Source organism: Dicentrarchus labrax, unplaced genomic scaffold (genome assembly GCF_905237075.1).
Source record: "Dicentrarchus labrax unplaced genomic scaffold, dlabrax2021, whole genome shotgun sequence".
Lineage (NCBI taxonomy): Eukaryota > Metazoa > Chordata > Actinopteri > Moronidae > Dicentrarchus > Dicentrarchus labrax.
In genome coordinates this window covers 5615974-5635995 of record NW_026136723.1, presented here as the reverse complement: position 1 = coordinate 5635995, position 20022 = coordinate 5615974, and the positions used below count along the sequence as shown (strand labels likewise).

The 20022-nt window shown below is 39.6% G+C and overlaps 2 protein-coding genes across 2 annotated transcripts; one reads left to right on the top strand and one right to left on the bottom strand.

Annotated features, from left to right (window-relative positions):
* Positions 1 to 2777: 2777 nt before the first annotated feature.
* Positions 2778 to 12812, top strand: s100v2 (S100 calcium binding protein V2). Its single transcript, XM_051391016.1, has 3 exons — positions 2778 to 2945; positions 7885 to 8016; positions 10186 to 12812. The coding sequence occupies exons 1-3, from the start codon at positions 2937 to 2939 to the stop codon at positions 10351 to 10353; spliced, it is 309 nt and encodes a 102-aa protein (XP_051246976.1). The 5' UTR covers positions 2778 to 2936; the 3' UTR covers positions 10354 to 12812.
* A 7-nt stretch (positions 12813 to 12819) lies between these two features.
* Positions 12820 to 18085, bottom strand: LOC127357995 (uncharacterized). The gene is made up of 3 exons (XM_051390742.1): positions 18002 to 18085; positions 17675 to 17720; positions 12820 to 15426 (listed from the first exon to the last, which is right to left on the bottom strand). Exons 1-3 carry the CDS (start codon positions 18069 to 18071, stop codon positions 13464 to 13466), a joined length of 2079 nt encoding a protein of 692 aa, XP_051246702.1. The 5' UTR covers positions 18072 to 18085; the 3' UTR covers positions 12820 to 13463.
* Positions 18086 to 20022: the final 1937 nt, after the last annotated feature.

The following is a 20022-nucleotide window of genomic DNA, read 5'->3' as shown; positions in this document are numbered from 1 at the left end:
GAATAGAAAGTGTTAGCGCACAAATATTAAGATCCAGCTGAGAAAAACTTAGTGGCCATTATCTTGGTCCTAGTGCTCCTAATGGCATTTGTAAGAATCCACCAGGCCTCAGTGAAAACAACCAATCAGAGCCAAGGAAGATACTAGATTGTTGAGTCTCATTCCCAGGGTGTCAAAAACAGACGCTTTGGGACCCTTGCAAGTGAGACTCAACAATGAACTGTCTTCACGCTTACAACCCAAACTGTCTATATCTTTCTCGGCTCTGATTGGTTGTTTTCATTCAGGCCCGGTATTTTCTTACAAATGCCATTAGGAGCACTAGGAGGAGCCAGAGGAACCGGATTGTTTCATTTTCTCTGTGTTCTGACAGTAGTAGACAGATACTCATGTACTACTGTCAGAACAAAGAGAAAATGTCAGCAAATTATGCCAAAAACATATTTCCATAAAAGTTGCCTACTGCTGAGGTAAAACATTTTTAAAACAATACGGCTGATATCCATTTGCAAATTTAACCAATATTTAGGAGAGGCCTAAATATACTTAAAAGATAGTTCAACCCAAAATCAAAAATACATGGTTTCCCTCTAACTTGTAGTGCTGTTTATCCATCTAGATTGCATTGGTGTGAGTTGCTGAGTTTTGGAGATGTCTGCCTTCTCTCCAATATAATGGAAGCAGATGGCACTCGATGGTGCTCAAGGCACACAAGACATTCATTTGAGAAACACTGTTGTGACCAGTTTCATGTAGGAACTGCTTTCAAGCACTGAACTGTCCCTTTAACACAGTTTCATGACCAACCCACCAAAACTAAACATTCCTGTAAAGTTCCCCAGGCCTTTTTACTCATTTCTTTCTTGCTCAATCACCTAGAAATCCTTGATTCTTTAACCCATTGAGGTTAAGTCAACCAGTATAATGACTGTTTACACAACTAAAGATACAATGTACTGTATCTATAACATGCTTTAAGGTCCAGTGTGTAACATTTAGGAGGATCTATTGTCAGAGGTGGAATATAATATTCATAGGTATGTTTGCATTGGTCAAGAATCGTTGTGTTTTTATCTACAAAAGGAATGGGTCCTCTTCTTCGGCGAGCAGCCTGAACCATGCTAGGAGGAAAACAACCAGTCAGAGTGGATAAAGTGTATTCTCGAGTCTCAATCCCAGATCATCAAATACCGACACTGGGAATAAGACTCAACTATCAACTATCTTCAAGCTTCCAACCCAAGGCGTCTTTATATCTTTCTCAGCTCTGGATTCTTACAAATACCATTAGGAGCACTAGGAGGAGACAAACCTGATTGTTTCACAGATTATCTGTCTCATGTACTACTGTCAGGATATAGGGAAAGTTTCAGCAAACATGACAAAACGTTATTTTATAAAAGTTACCTACTGCAGCTTTAATTGAAGACAAAGTCACTTTGCTGTTTAAAGAATTTGTGTCTTATTGTAAGATTTTTTTGCTATTTATGAATCTTTGATTACGGTACAAATTCTAAAATTCAGCTCATAAAGTGACCAAAATCCTTATCATACTTTATCATGAATAGATACAATTTCAGGAAGTAGAAGCAGTTAAAGCTGCAGTAGGTAAAAAATAACTCGCTGAAACTTTCGCTATTTTTACACTGATTATCAGTGTCATGTACTACTGTCAGGATAAAGTGAAAGTTACAGATTGCAACCAACTGAAATCTAATAAGTTATGTTTATAAAAGTGACCTACTGCAGCTTTAAAAGGCTCCCAAAGTGGTTTTTGGAAATGATGTTTAATTCACAACCATGTGCAGTGACTTGTGTGATATCATGGCAATGTTTGCTGTTCTGTGTTTGTGTATTCATGTACATGTGTGTTCATGTTTGTGTGTGCATTAATGCAAAGCATATGGGAGCAGCTCAGCGCAGCGAGGATGAAACAGTGGGAAAGGTCGATGGTCTCATACTGAAACAATTCACTGTGGCTTCTTTGACTGGGTGTGGCATCAGGCCTTCCCAGTCACATATTCACGGACCTGGAGGTGAAGGAGGAGTTCGGGGTGGGGAATGTGACCATGTAAATTGTTGAAATCATATATTTGTACACTCCCTTCACCCGGAGGACATCAGCTGCTCTCACAAGTACCTACCCCAGCCTGGAAAAAGCTCTCCTTTTAGTCTCTGCTGGAATCTTGTTGATTCTTTTGATAGATTCTTGCGGTTGAGCTTTCCCCCTCTCTACACCCACCCCACTGACTGTTTCAAGTCATAAAACCAGATAGAAAGAATGTGGTCGTGCCTGTTTCCTTACTCCCTCTCTGTCTCTATACCTCTTTTTTTTATTATTATCGAAAAACTCTTCCAAGAACATATCTTCAAGGCATTTCCCACCACAGCCTGAACGCCTCACAGAACAGCCTGGACAGATTTGCATATAAACCTGCAATAAAGTGTCTGGTGTCATGTTAACAGTTGGCAGTGAGGAGGTTAACACAGTGACAGTCTGGAAGAAAAGTAGAATACCAGCCTCAACTTGCAGGCAGTTATTGCAAAACAACAGTGTCCAACTTTGACTAAAGGTTTCCAGATGTGGAATGAGCTGTCTGCTGAGTGTGGGCTCAGTGATCCAAACACACCACTTTACACAGTATAATACATTACACAAGTTTTTTGCTCACACCAAAAGCTTAAATGCATATATATACGTGTGTGTGTGTGTGTGTGTGTGTGTCATAAAGGTAGAGTGTATGAGGGTGAGGTAAATTGAAGGTATTGCCTCGGCTCACTGCTCCCTCCTCCTGGCTTTCCCCTCATGCTGAGGGAGGATCCAGGAAGGTTGCCAGCTGGTGACAGAGGCAATGCTCCATTGACACACAGCAGCAAGCAAGCGAGCGAGCAAGGAAGACACGCTGGAAGAAAAAAGCTAAAAAGCCTCAGTCGCCATGCCTCAGGTAAGAAAGAACGCGCGAGCTCTTCTCCTACAGGTGACAAGTTTCGTCGTGTTTTAAACTTTTTAAACTTTTTAAACTTTAAACTTGGGGGAAAAAGTTGTTTGCCGCCGAGTTAGTTCACCGAAATAAGAAACGTAGGCTCGGATTCGGACGGGAAATGCGTTTCTAAAGTATGAGTGGCACGCGAGGGGAGCGGAACAGCTCGTTAAAGAGCGGTTTCCTGGCTGCCGAAGACGCGCCATCTCACGCGCTCAGGCGGAAAAAAATGTCGCTGAGGAGCAATGTTTCACCCGATAAGTGCCGTTTAACTGTTAATGCTTCACAGGACAGACTTATTGTGTGTCAGCCGCCGTCTTACAAGTCCAACAAAGTGAGTTCAGAAGCCTAAAGACACCTAGTTTGACTTATTTAACGGAGAGGCTCCACCGACTGCCATCTGCCCCTCCCTGAGAAGAAGTAGCTGTCAGTGCTGTGATACAGTTAGATTCACACACTCATCGTTCACCTATAAGAACATTCCAGTAATCTCCAGTCAGAGAAGATACATTAGAGAGAGAGAGAGAGAGAGAGAGCATTTGTGTAGGTTTGATATCATTAATACAGTTTCTGAATCAGGGGCGTGTCCCATTTTGAATGTAGGGCCCAGGTGAGCTCCTGTGTGCGTGTGCGTGTGTGTGTGTGTGTGTTACACAGATTATGATTGTACAGTGCAGCATCGCTTCCTCTTTATTTCAGGATCTTTCTCATTGTTCTTCCTGAATTAATTATCAGGGGTGAATGTAGATGAGTGGCCTCCCACTTTGGTGTCAAATGCTGTCCAATTTAACATATATTTAGATTAATTTTAAAAATAATTTGTTAAAAACGGAAATGAATTATCTGTTACAGACACATTTTAGACTAAGTGAAAGGCTTATGTTCAATGACAAAAGGCATTTATTTTGATAAATGTGTGAAGCTTTGGCCGTTCAATGAAGGTCGGTGCTTTACTAATGTGCCACAATAATGTTTTTGATTTCAAGTATCTTCAATTGGAGGCTTTTCCAAGCAAAAGTTAATTTAACTCAAAAATTGTTGAGAATAAAATACCTAGTAGCAAGTACTTAATCTGTAATGTTTAACTTACATAACTAAGTTAGTGTCACTTAAAATTACCAGTACAAACTGCTTAAGCAAGAATCTTTTTTAACTTACAAAACTGACAACATTTCAGCAATTAGTTTGAGTTAAAATAACTTTTTGCATTACAGTGTATATTTCTGCCATACATTAAAGTCTGTGCCACCATCTGCCCCCCCCCGCCATGAATATTTCTCTATATTCCGCCCCTGTTAATAATGACACACAATCAGAATCTGAAGAGAATGGGACACCATGGGTGGTCTCAGCTTCCAGTAGCGGCCTGTCCTGGCCCAATTTAAAAACAAAACCTTACTTATGGGACCATCCCATACCTAACAAACCACCACAATCAGTTACACCCTGGAGCTTAGAATAACGGATTTAGAACTGCCAAGAGCAGAAGTTTCTAGAAAGCAAACAATGCTCCACTGCAGCCTGTGGTCACGGAGAATGTCCTAGAACACTGGCTCTCAAACTGTGGTGGTATGTGAGCTGCCTCTAGTGGTAAATAGAATCTCTCAATTATTTTTTAATTAATTAATTCAAAAACATGTAATACTGTACACATACTACATAATTTGACTATGAGATTACTGAAATATAATTTTAAATCCGTTTTGCATTTCCTGTTTTAATAGTCACACTGCTACATAGTTGTGTTTATCCATGTAGTGCAAGCATATATACATTATTAGTTAGGAGCTGAAATGTGATGGTAAGAAAGTAAGCGGAGGTAAAATGAATGGTTCAAAAGTACTGTAATTGTGGCTTCAAACAGGAACTATTGGGAAGAGAAGTTGAGACCATGAAGTCCCGTTTTCCACCAAATTAGCTCTGGTTCCATTCAGGATTTAACAAGAGTCAACAATAAATAATCTTATTAGGAATACAACTGCCTCCTGTGTGAGCTGTCTGTGGCTGAACAGGCTTAGTGTACTACGCCTCTGTATTGGCAAGAATCTGGCAACACGATACATATCACATTACAGGGGTTACAATTCAGCATATTGCAGTATACTTCGATGAAATAAAAAAAATCTAATCTTAGGAAAGGTTTACTTTACTTTAAGCAACCCATACAGTGTTTTTAAGGGTTGATATAATATCAGTTTATCAGTCTTTTCTTACACCCTTACGGCCTACGCTACTGTATTTAAACGTTGGTCATGATGACGGTACTTGGCGAGCTGGATATTTCCTGAGGTGGGGCGCGGTGTAAAAGGTTTGAGAACCACTGTTCTAGAACTTAATATACACTTGCAAATGTTATCATAAAGCAGTAAAAAGTTTCTTCCACCTCACTGTTGATGTTCTAAAGCACAACTGTGTAGAGTTTCAGATCAAGAGAGAGCTGGGAAGAAATGAAGGGATTTGGGCGTGGTAATGGGCACTCTAAGAAAAAGGGAAAAAAGCAGGGAATCTATCTTTACATGTTCTCATTGAAACTAAATCATTAAATGCTTATCCCCTACTGTACTTTCCAAAAAGGGATTAAAAAAATGTTACATGCATATACACAACTTGTTTAATCTGCCATTAAACTAAAGCCTCCACAGCGTTGTGACAGTGCTTGTGTTTCAAAGACTCATTGGCTCATTTGGTGTCTTTTATTCTAACATAATCTTTCTATAATACCTTGTGAATATAATGATGTGTTGAAATTGTCTGTACCTTGTCTACAGTCGGGGTACTGGCACTCTCTGTGGGATAGTTTTTGTTGAGGTGAAGAGGGCTTGCAGCAGCTTGTGGTACATCAGTCAGAAAGGGTGTGGTTATGACAAAGCAGTCGGGCCACATGCATAGAATAACTGTAGAGAGACTGCAGCGTGTTCTGCTCATGGCCGAGAGACAACTGCCTTTAACGCTGCTCTAATCTGTGTGTAACGTGGAAGATGGACTCGCAGATAATTCTCTCTCTAACTCTGCAGCCCCACACAGCTCATAGTTTTGGTTTCACAGCACATTTAGAGTTTGGTTCCGTCTCACAGCTCAATAATGCACACAAGTTATTGACCCATTTATCAAACTAATAACTAACAGCAGTCAACATCAGACAGCATTATCATACTATAACAGTTACCTAAAGTTGTGCTGACAAGTTAAGAATGATATATATATTAACAGTCTGAATTTAATTATAAGCTCCCTGAGTCAAACCAATTCCCGTACAAACACAAGATAAAGGGTGTCATATGTCGACTGTCTTCTTGTCAATTTGGCATCAATATAATCTAGAAAGATAAGTGTATTCAGTACAAGTGTTACATTTAGTCTCAACTGGCTCAGCCTCCGTTGTAGCTGCGCTCTCAGTGGGAGAAGACTGTGGGTATGAGAGGCAGGCACTTTCAGGAGTTGTTTTGGGCTGTTACCAAAGTTAACTACCCTGTTAGCTGCTTCCTGTCTGGTGCTGGAGAGACACTGCTCTCATTGGCTGTAGCTTGTAGCATGGTGCCCTGACACAACCAGATATTTAGCCTGCTAGATCTTTTTCAGGCGTTTGCAAGGCATCGGTGAGCCCTCTGATCACGTCTTTGAACAATTCACATAAAGTCAGTATAAAGAGACAGAGCTTTCCCTCAGGAACACAGAGCTAAAAGAGAGTGAGAGATTGCAAATGTATCTGTACTAGTGCTGGAGGGTGGTTACAGTTCAGTTAAATGGGTAAACCTTTAACCAAAACATGCCATACGATCTAATGTTGTTTTTTATGTATAATTCCCCCCCCATCCAGAAATGCACAAACCTTTTGCCAGCCTGCGTGTGGTAGATTGTCTGGTCATCTTGTTTTTTTACAGGCTTTGTAAAGATAGAGTTATAGCTAAACAGGGTGGATCAGGTTTGGTTCCAGACATGGACAGGTAGTGTTGCTCACATTCATGGCCTTATTCAAACAGAGCTCTCCTGTTATTTGTTTAACAGCTCTGCAACTGTATCAACAGTCAGTCAGTATACCAATTATAAAGTCTGTTAAAGCTAAGGAAGGAAAGACTTTGAAGTGTGAGAGCAAACTCACTCAAGGTTTTTGTTCTAGGAGGATCTATTGGCAGAAATGGAATATTCATTTCCGTTAGAGTGTAATCACCTGAATATAAGAATCATTATGTTTACCTTAGAGTTATTTACAGAGGGAGCAGGTCCTGTTCTACGGAATCCACCATGTTTCTACAGTAGCCCAGAATGGACACACCAAACACTGGCTCTAGATATGGCTTTTCACATTTTTGTGTTTGGAAAGGGAGGGTGAAGCGAGGGAGTTGCAATCTGGTCATTTAAGGTACAAATACAGTACACATATCTAGGGTCTGCCTGTTTCCTTCTTGCTGACCTTGCGACAGTACAGGAGGTGATGATTCAGCTCACAGGAAGCGCTGACATTGACGATGACCTCCTGTCCTGCATTACCATCATTCTTTGAATTCCCTGTTTCCTTCGGCCTGCCTTAAAGCAGATGGAGATCTGCTTGCCTGTTTGTGTTTGACTTTGCCACCGGAAACCAGTCTTCCCATCCTGTCTCCCTGACCATAACGAAATCACTTTTTAAAGCTCCAGTGTGTAACATTTCGGAGGATCTATTGGCAGAAATGGAATATAATATTCATAGGTATGTTTTCATTAGTGTATAATCACCTGAGTGAGTGAGTGAGTGAGTGAGTAAGTAAGAATTGTTGTGTTTTTGTTACCTTTAAAATGAGCTGTTTTTGTTCTGTTTTTACTGCCACGTTTCTACAGTAGCCCAGAACGAACAAACCAAACACTGGCTCTAGATATGGTCATCATCTTTCGTGTTCCACTTATTCCTTCCTTTCCTTCTCCCCAGTTTTCAGACCTCGAGAATGCCATCAACACACTGGTCACCCAGTTCCACTCTGCTTCAGCTGACAATGGTCCCACGCTGAAAACGGATGAATTCAAAGGTCTTCTGTCCTCCCAGATGCCTAATCTGGTAAAGGTAAAACCACCGTCAGTCTCCATGTGTGTCACCCTCTGCCTGTTGACTGCAGCAGCTGGGTGTGGCAGCATAGCTCACCTTCCTCACCTCACACAAAGGCAGCCAGAAACATGCTCAGCAGCAGAGTCACACACCAGCAAACACACACGTAAGAACTAGGCTCAGTTGACTGTTTGGAAATTCATCATCTAAGCCTTAATTCAGCTGACAATGAAGGTGGGTGTGGGTGTAATTTTTTATGAGTGAGTATGCCACTGAAAATCTGTTATTTGAAACATCCCTGCAGGATTAAAAGATGGCTCTGTTTGTTGTTCATAAACCCCTATGTATGTTGATCGTAAGTGAAAAGCCTTCCTGTCACCACCTTCCTTATTTTTCTATGGATGTTTTGATATATACATGTTTTTCCAACATGAAACTGTCTCCATTGTAACCGCAGTGGATGCATGGGAATGAAACTTCAAGCCTGAAGATGATATAAAACACATTTTCATTGGAGTATTCCTCTAAAAGATATAAAATCTGTATTAAAGGTTTCATGTGTAAGATTAATTTGACGTATTATTGCCAATGCCAAAGATAGGGTATGATATGAAACAAGAAGACCTCGCACATCCATTGGTATCAACTGTGTCATGCAATCTAGGCTACATTTTGGGGATGGACCTTGACCCTTGACCTCTGACCTCAAGATATCTCAATGAAAATGGGTTCAATGGATACCCATGAGTCTCCCCTTTACAAACATTTAAAGCCTGCTTTCTGCTAATCACTTCTTGGCAAAAACCATGCAGTTTTTGCATGGAATCTTGATGTCACCACTGCCTCCTCTGTCGAGGTTTGTTCATAATTTTTTTTATTTCGTAAAAAGCATTCACCTCACATTCATCAGTTTACACAGTATCACTAGCACTGCAGGTGGAGTCACACAGCACCGTGCACAAAACCAGCCCAGCTCTTCCAGAGATTTCCTCACACAACATTAGCTTGAATTATTTAGAGGTTGAACACTGGAAGCTTTCATTTTAGAAAAGAAGATTCAAAGTTCAATGTATTCAGTCGCCCTGGTCCAAATCCAGATTTCTTTTTTTTTTTACTTTTGTGAACATGAGTAAAAAGGCTTTCCATAACATATATTTCATGTATTATCTGTATCCATTCACAAATGGTGGGTGGCTCTAATTTTAGCATCATCCTCATGACAGCCTTTTTTACACTGCCAGAGGTATTTGTACTATTTTCTTATCATTGCTATTCCACCCTTAAAATGAGAATGTACACGGTGTGTCACATCTAAAAGGAATATTGACTCCAAATTATTATTATTATTATTATTATTATTATATAATTATTATTATTATTAAGGCATTTTTTTTAGAATTTTCTGCCAATAGGGCACAATAACCTGGCAGTTCCACAAAATACGTCCCACATTGACCACCCTGCAACCTCACCATTCAGTTGAACTAGCTGAATTGCATTGTGCTTGACATATTCTTCTCCAGACCTCTTCTGAAATGTTAAAATATCTCTCTCTCTATACATACGCATTGGGACCCTGGGAATGAGACTCAACCATCACCAACTATCTTCAAGCTTCCAACCCAAAGAGTTTTTCTATCTTTCTCACCTCGGATTGGTCGTGTTTGTTCAGGCCTGGTGGATTCCTGCAAATGCCATTAGGAGCACTAGGAGGAGCCAGAGGAACCTGATTTTTCCACAGATTATCAGTCTCATGTTCTACTGTCAGGATATAGTGAAACTTTCAGTGAATATGACAAAAAGTTATTTTTATAAATGTTGCCTACTGCTGCTTTAAGGCACCAGAAGCATTCTTACTTTTGTCATTTTTTATTAAAACGGTTTTATTAAAACTTTATTACAACACTTCTCTTAAATTGAGATGTTGTGCTAGTGGTCTTACTCTTAAAATAAGGAAAATAATCTTGTTCCTCTGCTGGAATATTACACTAACTATTGTTACACAACATGTTGGTTCAGTCTAGCTCAATGTTAATATCTTATTAAGACAATTCATTAATTAAGATATATTTTAACCAGATTACTTTTCTAATGCAAAATATCCTTGACAATATTTTATTTTGTTTTTACTTTCCTCATGATTACAAAACATGACATGACACATTTTGTCCTGGTGTGTTCCCACAGGGGGTCGGCACGGACCAGGGAATGAGCGAGATCCTGCGGAAGATGGGTGTAGGCGACGGCGAGGGCATCTCTTTCAAGCATTTCTGGAACTTAATCCAGTCGTTAGCCACCTCGCAGCACAGCCTCCTCAGCGGCCAGGGCTCCTCGTGCAGCTGCATCCTCCTGTGAAGAGCAGGCTCTCACCCCGATACATCAGCAAGCTCTGAGTCTCCACCCTGAAATGTAACTAAACAAGAGTAACACATCCCTCCCCCCATCAGGTGTCAGACAGAATACCAACGTGCAAAGTCTCATCTGCACACAGCAAACTATTCCCAACATTTATCACTAGTATATTACAGTTTCTTAATCCTGTGGTCTCTGTCTGACAGGTTTCCACATTACGCTTCTGCCAGTATACTACCCAGCATCCTTTGCACCAGCTCAAATACATTTTTAAAGGTTTTAAGAATCAAGCTACAATTTGAACAAACTTACAATGAAATAATGTAATCATCCTCATACTTATTATCTGTTTGTAGCCATTTGGTGATGTTTTATTTAACACATTGGCTAAGGTTGCTGTTATTGGACAGGACAGTATAATTTTGGCTGGCATGTTACTAGCCATAGAAGGCTAGCAGTCCTTCTTTGTAAAGATGAACACTCTTATTTTGTTCCATTGCTCCCAGATCCAACTCAGTTGTCATCTATGTGAAGGTCTAAAACATTGCCTGTAAAGTTGGAGGAGATCTGCGGAATGGACGTTAAGTTCAGTTCAGACCAAAGATTCATGACGCCAGTCTGCAACATTCTGAAAACCTGCCAGTTCACACGAATACAACTAGACAACATGTTGTACTGTCTATATAGCAACGACTCTCTATACCTCCTTTCAAACTGACAGCTTTTCAGGTTTTTTTTGTGGTTGGATACAAATTGTAGGGTCTTAAAGCTGCAGTAGGTAATTTAATTATGTTGTTGTTTAATTATGTTTTTTTGATCATATTTGCTGTAACTTTCACTATATCCTGACAGTAGCACATCAGAAAGATTATCTGTGAAAAAATCTGGTTTCTTTGGCTCTTCCTAGTGCTCCTTATGGCATTTACAATAATCCACCGGGCCTGAACTAAAACAACCAATCAGAGCCAAGTAAGATAGTTGATTGAGTCTCATTCCCAGGGTGTCAAATACAGGCACTTTTGGATCCTGGGAATGAGACTCAACAACTATCTTCAAGCTTCCAACCCAAACAGACTTTATATGTTTCTTGGCTCTGATTGGTTGTTTTCATTCAGGCCCAGTGGATTCTTACAAATGCCATTAGGAGCACTAGGAGGAGCCTGGGGGAACCAGATTTTTTTAACAGATTATCTGTCTCATGTACTACTGTCAGGATATAGAGAAAGTTTCAGCTAATATGACAAAAACATTTTTTTATAAAAGTTACCTACTGCAACTTTAAAATATGAATGGGGATAGTGATTACTTGCTACAGTTGCATTTTATTGATGAAACTGCGAAAAAATATAAATATTATTACACATACTCATATTCATACCGCTGCAACTTTTCCCTACAGCGTTCTAAAACAATTTTGTCTTGTCATGAACCCTTGGTCTGATGTCATTGGACTGCGCGCTGTATAAACTAATTACACACATTGAACACTTCAGCAACTATCAGGTAATCCAGCAAGCATTAGCACACAAGGCCCTCACACTCATTTTGAATTGAACTTTTCGCTTTCGCAAAAATGTTGTCTTCTGTTGAGCCGCCCACTGTTGTGATATTCACAACGTAGTGAGAATACCACAACAATGGTGCTTGATTGCATTTTAAAAGCTCAAAGAGTTCTGACAGCATAGCCTTAAAATGGAGAAAACATCATTCACCATTTTAGAAAAAGGAATGAGAACAGGGTCATAAGTGTTGCCTAGCAAAGGCCCTCTCACTAGTTAACCACACAAAAGCCATCATTATCATTTATATAGAATAATATAGTCAACATTGCATGTCTAAAAGGCTAACTCACAAGTGCCATTTAAAGGTGCATCAGTATAAGAGCATGTATCATCAGAGTTGAGGCCAGATTGTAATTGTCACTGAAACACTATTAAAATGATGATGATGTGAAATGTGTTCGAGTTTATGCAAAACAAGCATATGTTCTTTTATCTGCTAGAATAAGATTTGTTGGCCAGATAATCTCCACAGAACTACAGTACTTCATTGTAACGCTGTCGTGTCACATGTTTTACCCTTTGTCTAAAAATTGCAGCTTCTGCGATTTGGATATTGCACTTGGCCATATTGCAATTTTGATACTTTAATTAATTGTGCAACCCTAACTTTAAGTGTTAAAACTTTTCTGAATCTTTACTTATGTGACATTAATCATCTCAGTTTGACCTTGCGAGTCAGTAACAAAACACAAGTGTAGTTTGGATTCTTTCTAAATGCAATCACCTGGAAAAACATCTCAAATTGTGTGCTTTGTAGCCCTTTTTATAAGATTCTACTAGTAATGCTTCACCCTCTGTGATCCTGCATTTTGTACGTATTTATGTTTTGTAATTCTCTGTATGCTGACCTGTGTGACACCATAAGAAAAATTATGTAATAAACATACAAATAAATCACCAGTACTGCTTTTTGTTAAATCATTTATTGTTTTAATAAGAATGAACAAATTGTCTCACACAGTTTAAATAGTTTACACACAAATGTGAAGTAGCTGGTTTAAAAGGACCAATGTGTTGGATTAAGTGGCATCTAGTGGTGTAGTTTTAGATAACAACCCCCTCGTCATCACCCCCCTGTTCCAAGCCTGTAAGAGAAACTACGGGGGATGCAAAATTTGGGAAAAAAAAAAAAGGCCCTACCTGGAGCCAGTGTTTGGTTTGTCCGTTCTGGGCTACGGTAAAAACAGCTCATTCTAAGGTAATGAAAACACAACAATTCTTACATGCAGGTGATTATACACAAATGAAAACATGAATATTATATTCCATTTTTGCCAGTACTTCCTTCTAATTATTACACACTGGACCTTTAACTGTTTTATTGCCCTATTTCCTATTTTATCAAGATAATTTCCACTCTTCTAGCTATTAAAACACTATCAAATGTGTAGCCGTGCCAGTAAGCTGAAGCAGTAAACTATGCAGAACTTTATGGCAGTGTCATATCAGCATCAAGCAGAACATCTGTGTCAGACCTTTCCACACAGAAGAATACTCAAGCCAACTATGCAACGAAGATGCAATTATCATTTATTACACATTAGACCAGCATTATGGATTTAAATTCTCATGGAAAGACTGAGTACATCCCATCTTGAGTTTCTTTCCCTCAGGTGTACCTCGAAAGAATTCTAGATAAGACGAGAACACATACTTATTCATGACTTTGACCTTCCCAAAGATGTCCAGCTCTGTTTGCTCGTCATGGTCGACGGCGGTCATCATCTGCTTCGATTTGATGTACAGGGCATTTTCCTTTGCAACCACTTGATCTAACCAAAGCTGTTTGTTCTGCGGTGCCAGGTCGTAGTTGTCAACAGTGCAGCCATAGAATCCCCGTTGCAGACGGTCAGGCCAGGGTTGATCGGTCATCATAGGGTGCTCAGCTCCAACAAACGCTGTGCACAGGGGGCTGTCAGTCCCCCGGGAGCGGCCTACTTCACAACCTATGACACTCATGAGGAAAAGTGAGAAGGTTCTGAAGTTTTGCACAGATGCTGAGAACACTGCTGCCATGAAGTAACGACCCCATCTCTCACAGTTGTAGATGCACTGCTGAAACTGGAAGGTCTGGCGGCAGAAGTCATTGAATTTGGACGCTTTGAGACCCTCTCTCAACTCCAGCAGGGAGGACTCACCCTGCAGCTCATTGAAATTCTGACGGAAGCTGTCAATTTCAGCTTTATTGTCAGTGCTTATGAACTTGCCCACCAGACTCACGCTAAGATTTTTTTGTACTTTGTAAATGCATTCATTGAGAACATAGTGAAGGTCTGATGCAACTTCCTCCCTGGCATTATATCGTATCTCCACAAGTAGATCCTGAATGTTACTAATATGTTTGAGGACAATGCTGTCTTCAGCTGGTCCTGGCTCTGTTATCCAAATTGCTTTCAGGTGTCTTTGATCATGGTCTGGGACATAATCAGGAGCACGCCTTTTTTCATTCTCCTCAAAAAACAAGCTCCATGTAAGCCCCTCCAGGCAGTCAATAGAAGGGTACTTTTTGCGCAGCTCCATCGGGACAAACATTTGAGGGTGGCTTGGCCAGTCCAATGTCTGACGGTACAAAACCTTTCCTTTATAATCAGGAAACCCTGGCCCTGCACAGCCAAGTTCCATTTTCGTAACTAGGCCACCTCTTTGGTCCAGTTCAGCATGGACTCTTCCGCTGTTGTCATGGGACCTCCAGACTCTGTCAGTCCAAGTCATTATCTCTCCGTCAGAGCTAACAGACAGGAAGGAGTTGTGTAGGAGCAGCTTTGTTTCCACACTGAGAGACCGGAGAGCTTGAAGCAGCTGTAACATAAAGTGGCGGTCATTTCCAAGGTTGCAGCTGATGAGGCTGATGGTGCCAAGATGATTAAAGGTGCTTTCAATTTGTAACACAACTCTGGCAAGCTCCTCTGGGCCATAACCAGCTAGCTGGACTGTCCCATTGGTGCTACCTCTGCCATGGCCGACTAGTATGATGTCATGGTCTCTGGTAGAAAGGAAATGGCTTCCTCTGAGAATATGCAGTGCCCCCTTCTGGTACCTCAGCAAAGTTGATACAGTAGGATCTCTCTCAAACAGGTAAGTGGCTGATTTAATCACTGCAGGGTCCTCTTCCATAATAACTATAGTCTGGTGGCTGTACGTAGTATCACCTTCTCTAAGGGTCACATGTTGTTGGTTAGACATCATTTCTGTCTCGAATGTGTCATTATAGCTGAATCTAAAGCCATCTGAATGAGTCAAACAGACTGGGAAGGCCTCCATAATGAGACTTCTGACACAAGCCGGTACTGTTGGATTGATGGAACAAAGTGCATGAAAAGCAGGATTCCAGCTATTATTGATTCTCTGACACTGTGTCTTAGATAAACCAAACCTAAACAAATCTACACTAGTATTGATGGCACTCATTTGTTTGGACTTGGTGTCTCTGTAAGGATCAGTCGGCCACTTTCCAGCATCTCCAAGCTCAGAGTGCAGAAGGTCAAACATTGGTGGAGTCATCTGAAGATATGCCCTAGAAGTAGATATATGATGGGTGAATAATGATCCAGTCGACCAAATACTTACACTGACTCAAGTAAATAAAAAATAATTGTAATATCCTCTTTGATAAGCACACTGTTGCAGTTTGATTGTATTGATTTCAGGGGCAAGGTGGAGTGGAGGGGGTGGCTTCTGGGGCTCCTTCCCTGAATGTTCTCTAAAAAAGGCCTGAATCTTTTAGGCTTTTAAAATAACTTCAGCTTTGTGTTGTTGCTCCTCAGTCTTTCTGACTTGATTGGAAAGTCAATGGAGCAAAAGTTCTATTACTGTGGAAAGCATCTCTTACAGCATTGATTCCCAACCTTAAGGGGCCCCTTTTCTATCATTTAGTAAATTGACGTCTCCTATTTTATGGATTTTTCGTATTATCTTTGAAACTGTGCAATGAACCCAAACAGTGAACACAATACGTGCAGAAAGTTTGCGTAAAACCAGTGATGGTGTTACATGTTAAATAATACAACATGTATGAGTGGTTCCCAACCTGGAGGTCGGGAACCTCCTCTAGTTGTTGCCAAAGCTTCACAGGGGGTTGCAAAGCCTTCTTGATTTTAAGGGGTGTAAGAAAACTTTAAAAATATACACAATAGGGCTATATCTCATTTCATATATGTCGCCAAGTGCTTGCTCATGGTGGAACTGTTGGGTCTCTGTAAATAATGTTATAAGGAGTTCGGTCTAGACCTGAAAAGTGTCCTGAGATAACTTCTGTTATGAATTGGCGCTATACAAATAAAATTTAATTTAAATTAAAAACTAAATACAACTTATTAAGTTATTATTTAAGATCTAATCTCTCAAAAGCTCCCATTCACATAACCATGTGGGTTCATTGTACAGTTTATCAGTTGTTCTCTACTGTTATTGTTATGCATTGAATATAATATGAAATATTCATAAAATAGGTCATTTAGTTAACTGTAATGATAGAAAAGGTCTCCATTAAGGAAAAAAGCTGGAAACCACTGATATATATTGTCAACCAATTCTAGTTGATGTTGCTGAGAGCTAGAGTTGTGACGTTCACGAACGAACCAAATCTATTGAACGGCTCTTTAACATGAACGATGGGAACCAAGTCGCAGTTGAGAGCTGTTCTTTTTCTTTTTTTTCGTTCTTAATTTGATATGCAAATTTCGCATGACGTCATCTGAGTTGTCCGACACAGTGGCACACTGCCTTCACGTGAGTGCGGAGTGTCAATACTGCAGCTACAATGAGCCAAAGAAAGCGCAGCAGCATTTGGATGCACTTTTCGGACGAAAAAAACGGCAAAGCAAAGTGTAATATCTGTCAAAATAATATTTCCTTCAAGTCAATGCAGATCAGACATTAAAATCTAGTCCACACATGTCAAATGAAATTATAATCAATATTTCAAAATAATTCAAAGTCAGATGTCTGAGTTTGAATGATTCTGATCCAAATTTTACCCTATCATTCCTCTCAGTGATTATTTCCCAGATTCAATGGATTACCCCCGGGCTAGCTTCTTAAAAATAAATAGGTATAAAAATGAGCCAGTCTTTTGAACGGCTCTTTGAAGGGAGCCATAAAACCCATCTCTACTGAGAGCTGCTTCTTCTCTCTTACTCTGTGTTGCTTGCCACAGTGTCGTAAATCACAGCGCACTCTGCTGGATGAACTTTGCAGTGACACCAATATATTATTATATTATAAAAATCTTAAAATTATATACCAGAAAATAGTTTTTATATTGGCGCACATCAGATTGGACCATAAACACTGAAACTAATACAATACTGATATGTCACACTCTAATTCATTCTGGTAACTTTACTCCAGCATAGTTTAACAAAAATACGTAACATTGGACAGGTTTAGCCTCTTTTTAGGTGGGAGGACTAAAAAAAAGTAATCCTCAATAGATAAAAATGTCTCATTCTAAGGTCATGAAAACATAATGATTCTTATTTTCAGCTATTTATACACTAATGAAAACATACATATGAATATCATATTCCATTTCTGTCAATAGATCCTCCTCAATGTTACACATTAACACTTTAATTCTGAAAGAAAGAAATTGGTCTTCTTCGTCTTTATTAGAGTTAAATTAGTACCAACAGTTTTGTAGTAACACATTTCCACAGTGTTACATTTTACAGCCGTTTCCCATCAGAGATCAATGGAATAGTATGGTATAGTATGATAGTATATCACATAAAAGCCTCATTGTATTGCATGTGGTGACTCACCTGTTTCTAAGACTGGAGCTGAATGGAGTCCTCTGAACACTCCAATCTGTAAGGACAAAAAAAACACAAATGTCTAATGTTCAGTCCACTGGCTTCATGCAGTTAGCATAAAATGCTGCTAATCTGATTATCAGAAAAATCATTAGTTCGGCCCACATATGTAGGTCAAAACAGGCCAATGTTGTTTTCTTGTGTCTACAGCTCAGTTTATAATAAATAATATTATTATTTCTTGTCAGTTGTCACATCTAAGGAGAGACATTAAGACAGCAGTACCTAAAAACACATACATACAAATACACACTTAAAAAAGTGCAATGATCTTACCAGCATTCATTCCTGCTGCCAAAGACAGCTGCACGATAACAATCACACAAAATCCACAGGGTTTCAACATGGCTCCGAGGCTCTCTGCACAGCAGCTGAAGTGAAGTGAATTCACCAGGCAGAGGAGCTTCAGGTCATATCAGTCTACATTTGGTTAGATAGGCATGGAAATGACAAAATACATGTATGACTGCACAGTTGATCAGTTAAACATTACAAAACTGCAGGCTGTAAGCATTTTACTAGTTTAGGGTTTAGATCACTGTTTAAAACATGTATATGTGCATGTTTTCTTTCTGTTTTCACTGTGGTCACTATATATGTATATATATATATTAGCTATCATATGGCTACATATTCAGTCAAACCATGTAGATACGTTTGGCTATGCACACATCCGAGTGTTATAAGTGCAAAACGACACTGAATATTAAAATGATGATGATTCATATATCAATGTTTTAATTTCAAACATATGTGTAGTTTATCTTTGTTAATAATATGTTGGATTCAAACCCCACTGGGCTTCATGAAGTGTTCTGAGGCTTTCTTGATTTTAAGGCGTGTTTAAAAAATACAGACGAGTAGGCCTGTATCTAAGCATTTGGTTTACCTCTGTGAAGTACAGTAAAGTAAAGTAAAGTAAAGTAAATTGTCTAATAGAACAATTGTCAAGCATCAGGGACATTAAAACACTGGAAGCTGGAAGCTTGAAGATTGTTGAGTGTCATTCCCAGGTCATCAAATACAGACGACAATTAACTACCTTCAAGTTTCCAACCCAAAGCGTCTTTATATCTTTCTCAACTCTGGTTGGTTTTTTTTGTCCAGGCCTGGTGGACTCTGTAGGAACTGCACTGCTTAAAGGTGCTGTCAGCGATTTCTTTTTTGTTAAAATAAGTGTTATATAGCTCTACATTCTGACAGCCGTCACTGATCAGGGAGTAACGGGGCTCTCCCAGTCCCTCCTGTCTGCAGTAAATAGAGAATACATTTTCTAGTATCCTGTTCCCACTTTATCCAATCAGGAGAGAGCACTCCACAAAGAGGTGGTGGTAGGAGGAGCGAGGGGACTGCTAACTGCAAGAACGGACAGGAAGTTAGCCAAAATGCCGATTTCATTTACAGCACCTTTAACTTAATATAATTTATTCATTCTAATAGTTCTTTATCTGTTTTGTTGCTGTGCTGCTGCAACTGTCAATTTCCCTTTAGGGATCAATAAAGTCTCATCTCATCTCATTCTCATATTAACCCATATTATATTATATTATATTATATTATATTATATTATATTATATTATATTACATGTGGCAGTTTCAATATTTTTAGTCTTCAGCCACAGAAACCAACCAGTCCTGCTGGACCATGCTCAGGTTTCCTGTGTGACAGCTAATCAACATAAATGGCTGTAGGAATATGTACCATGCAAGTCCAGTATGAACCCAAATAAAGGTCTTAACATTTTGACATATGCGTCCTATACAAGACAAGGCCTCAAGGTAAAACAGCAGGGGCTGTTTTAAGACACATCAGTGGTGCACACAGTTTTACCAAACAAATGTGCAATTAATCAGAATAGAATGAGCTTTATTGGCCAAGTATGTGTACACATGCAAGGCTGTTTCTTTGAAGTACAGTATGTGGTGTTCAGACACAGATTCAGAGTTTAGTTAGTTTTTATTGACTTAAATTATCCTAATCTTAAAAAGTCTTAATGAACGTACACACAAATCCTTGCGTTACTATATATGCTGGGACCAGTCATTGACCTAATGCATTCCCTAGCCCCTTATCCTAATCTTAACCATCACAACTACATGCCTAACCCTTATTACTCTAACCTTAACCTTATTCTAACCCTATAGCCAAAACCAAGTGTTAACCCTCAAACAGCAATCTAAACTTGTGGGGTCCAGCATTTTGGTCGCCACAAAGCTGTAGGACCCCACAAGTATAGTGGGCACCTGGTTTTTGGACCCCAAGAATACACACACACACACACACACACACACACACA

What these genes read in the sequence shown, in the direction of transcription:
- LOC127357995 (XM_051390742.1), bottom strand. Translation starts at nt 18,071, where the DNA reads ATGTTGAAACCCTGTGGATTTTGTGTGATTGTTATCGTGCAGCTGTCT. An exon ending in GGCAGCAGGAATGAATGCTG is followed by an intron (nt 17,721 to 18,001) that starts GTAAGATCATTG and finishes TTGTCCTTACAG; the next exon opens with ATTGGAGTGTTCAGAGGACT. An exon ending in AGCTCCAGTCTTAGAAACAG is followed by an intron (nt 15,427 to 17,674) that starts GTGAGTCACCAC and finishes ATCTACTTCTAG; the next exon opens with GGCATATCTTCAGATGACTC.
- s100v2 (XM_051391016.1), top strand. An exon ending in AGATGCCTAATCTGGTAAAG is followed by an intron (nt 8,017 to 10,185) that starts GTAAAACCACCG and finishes GTGTTCCCACAG; the next exon opens with GGGGTCGGCACGGACCAGGG.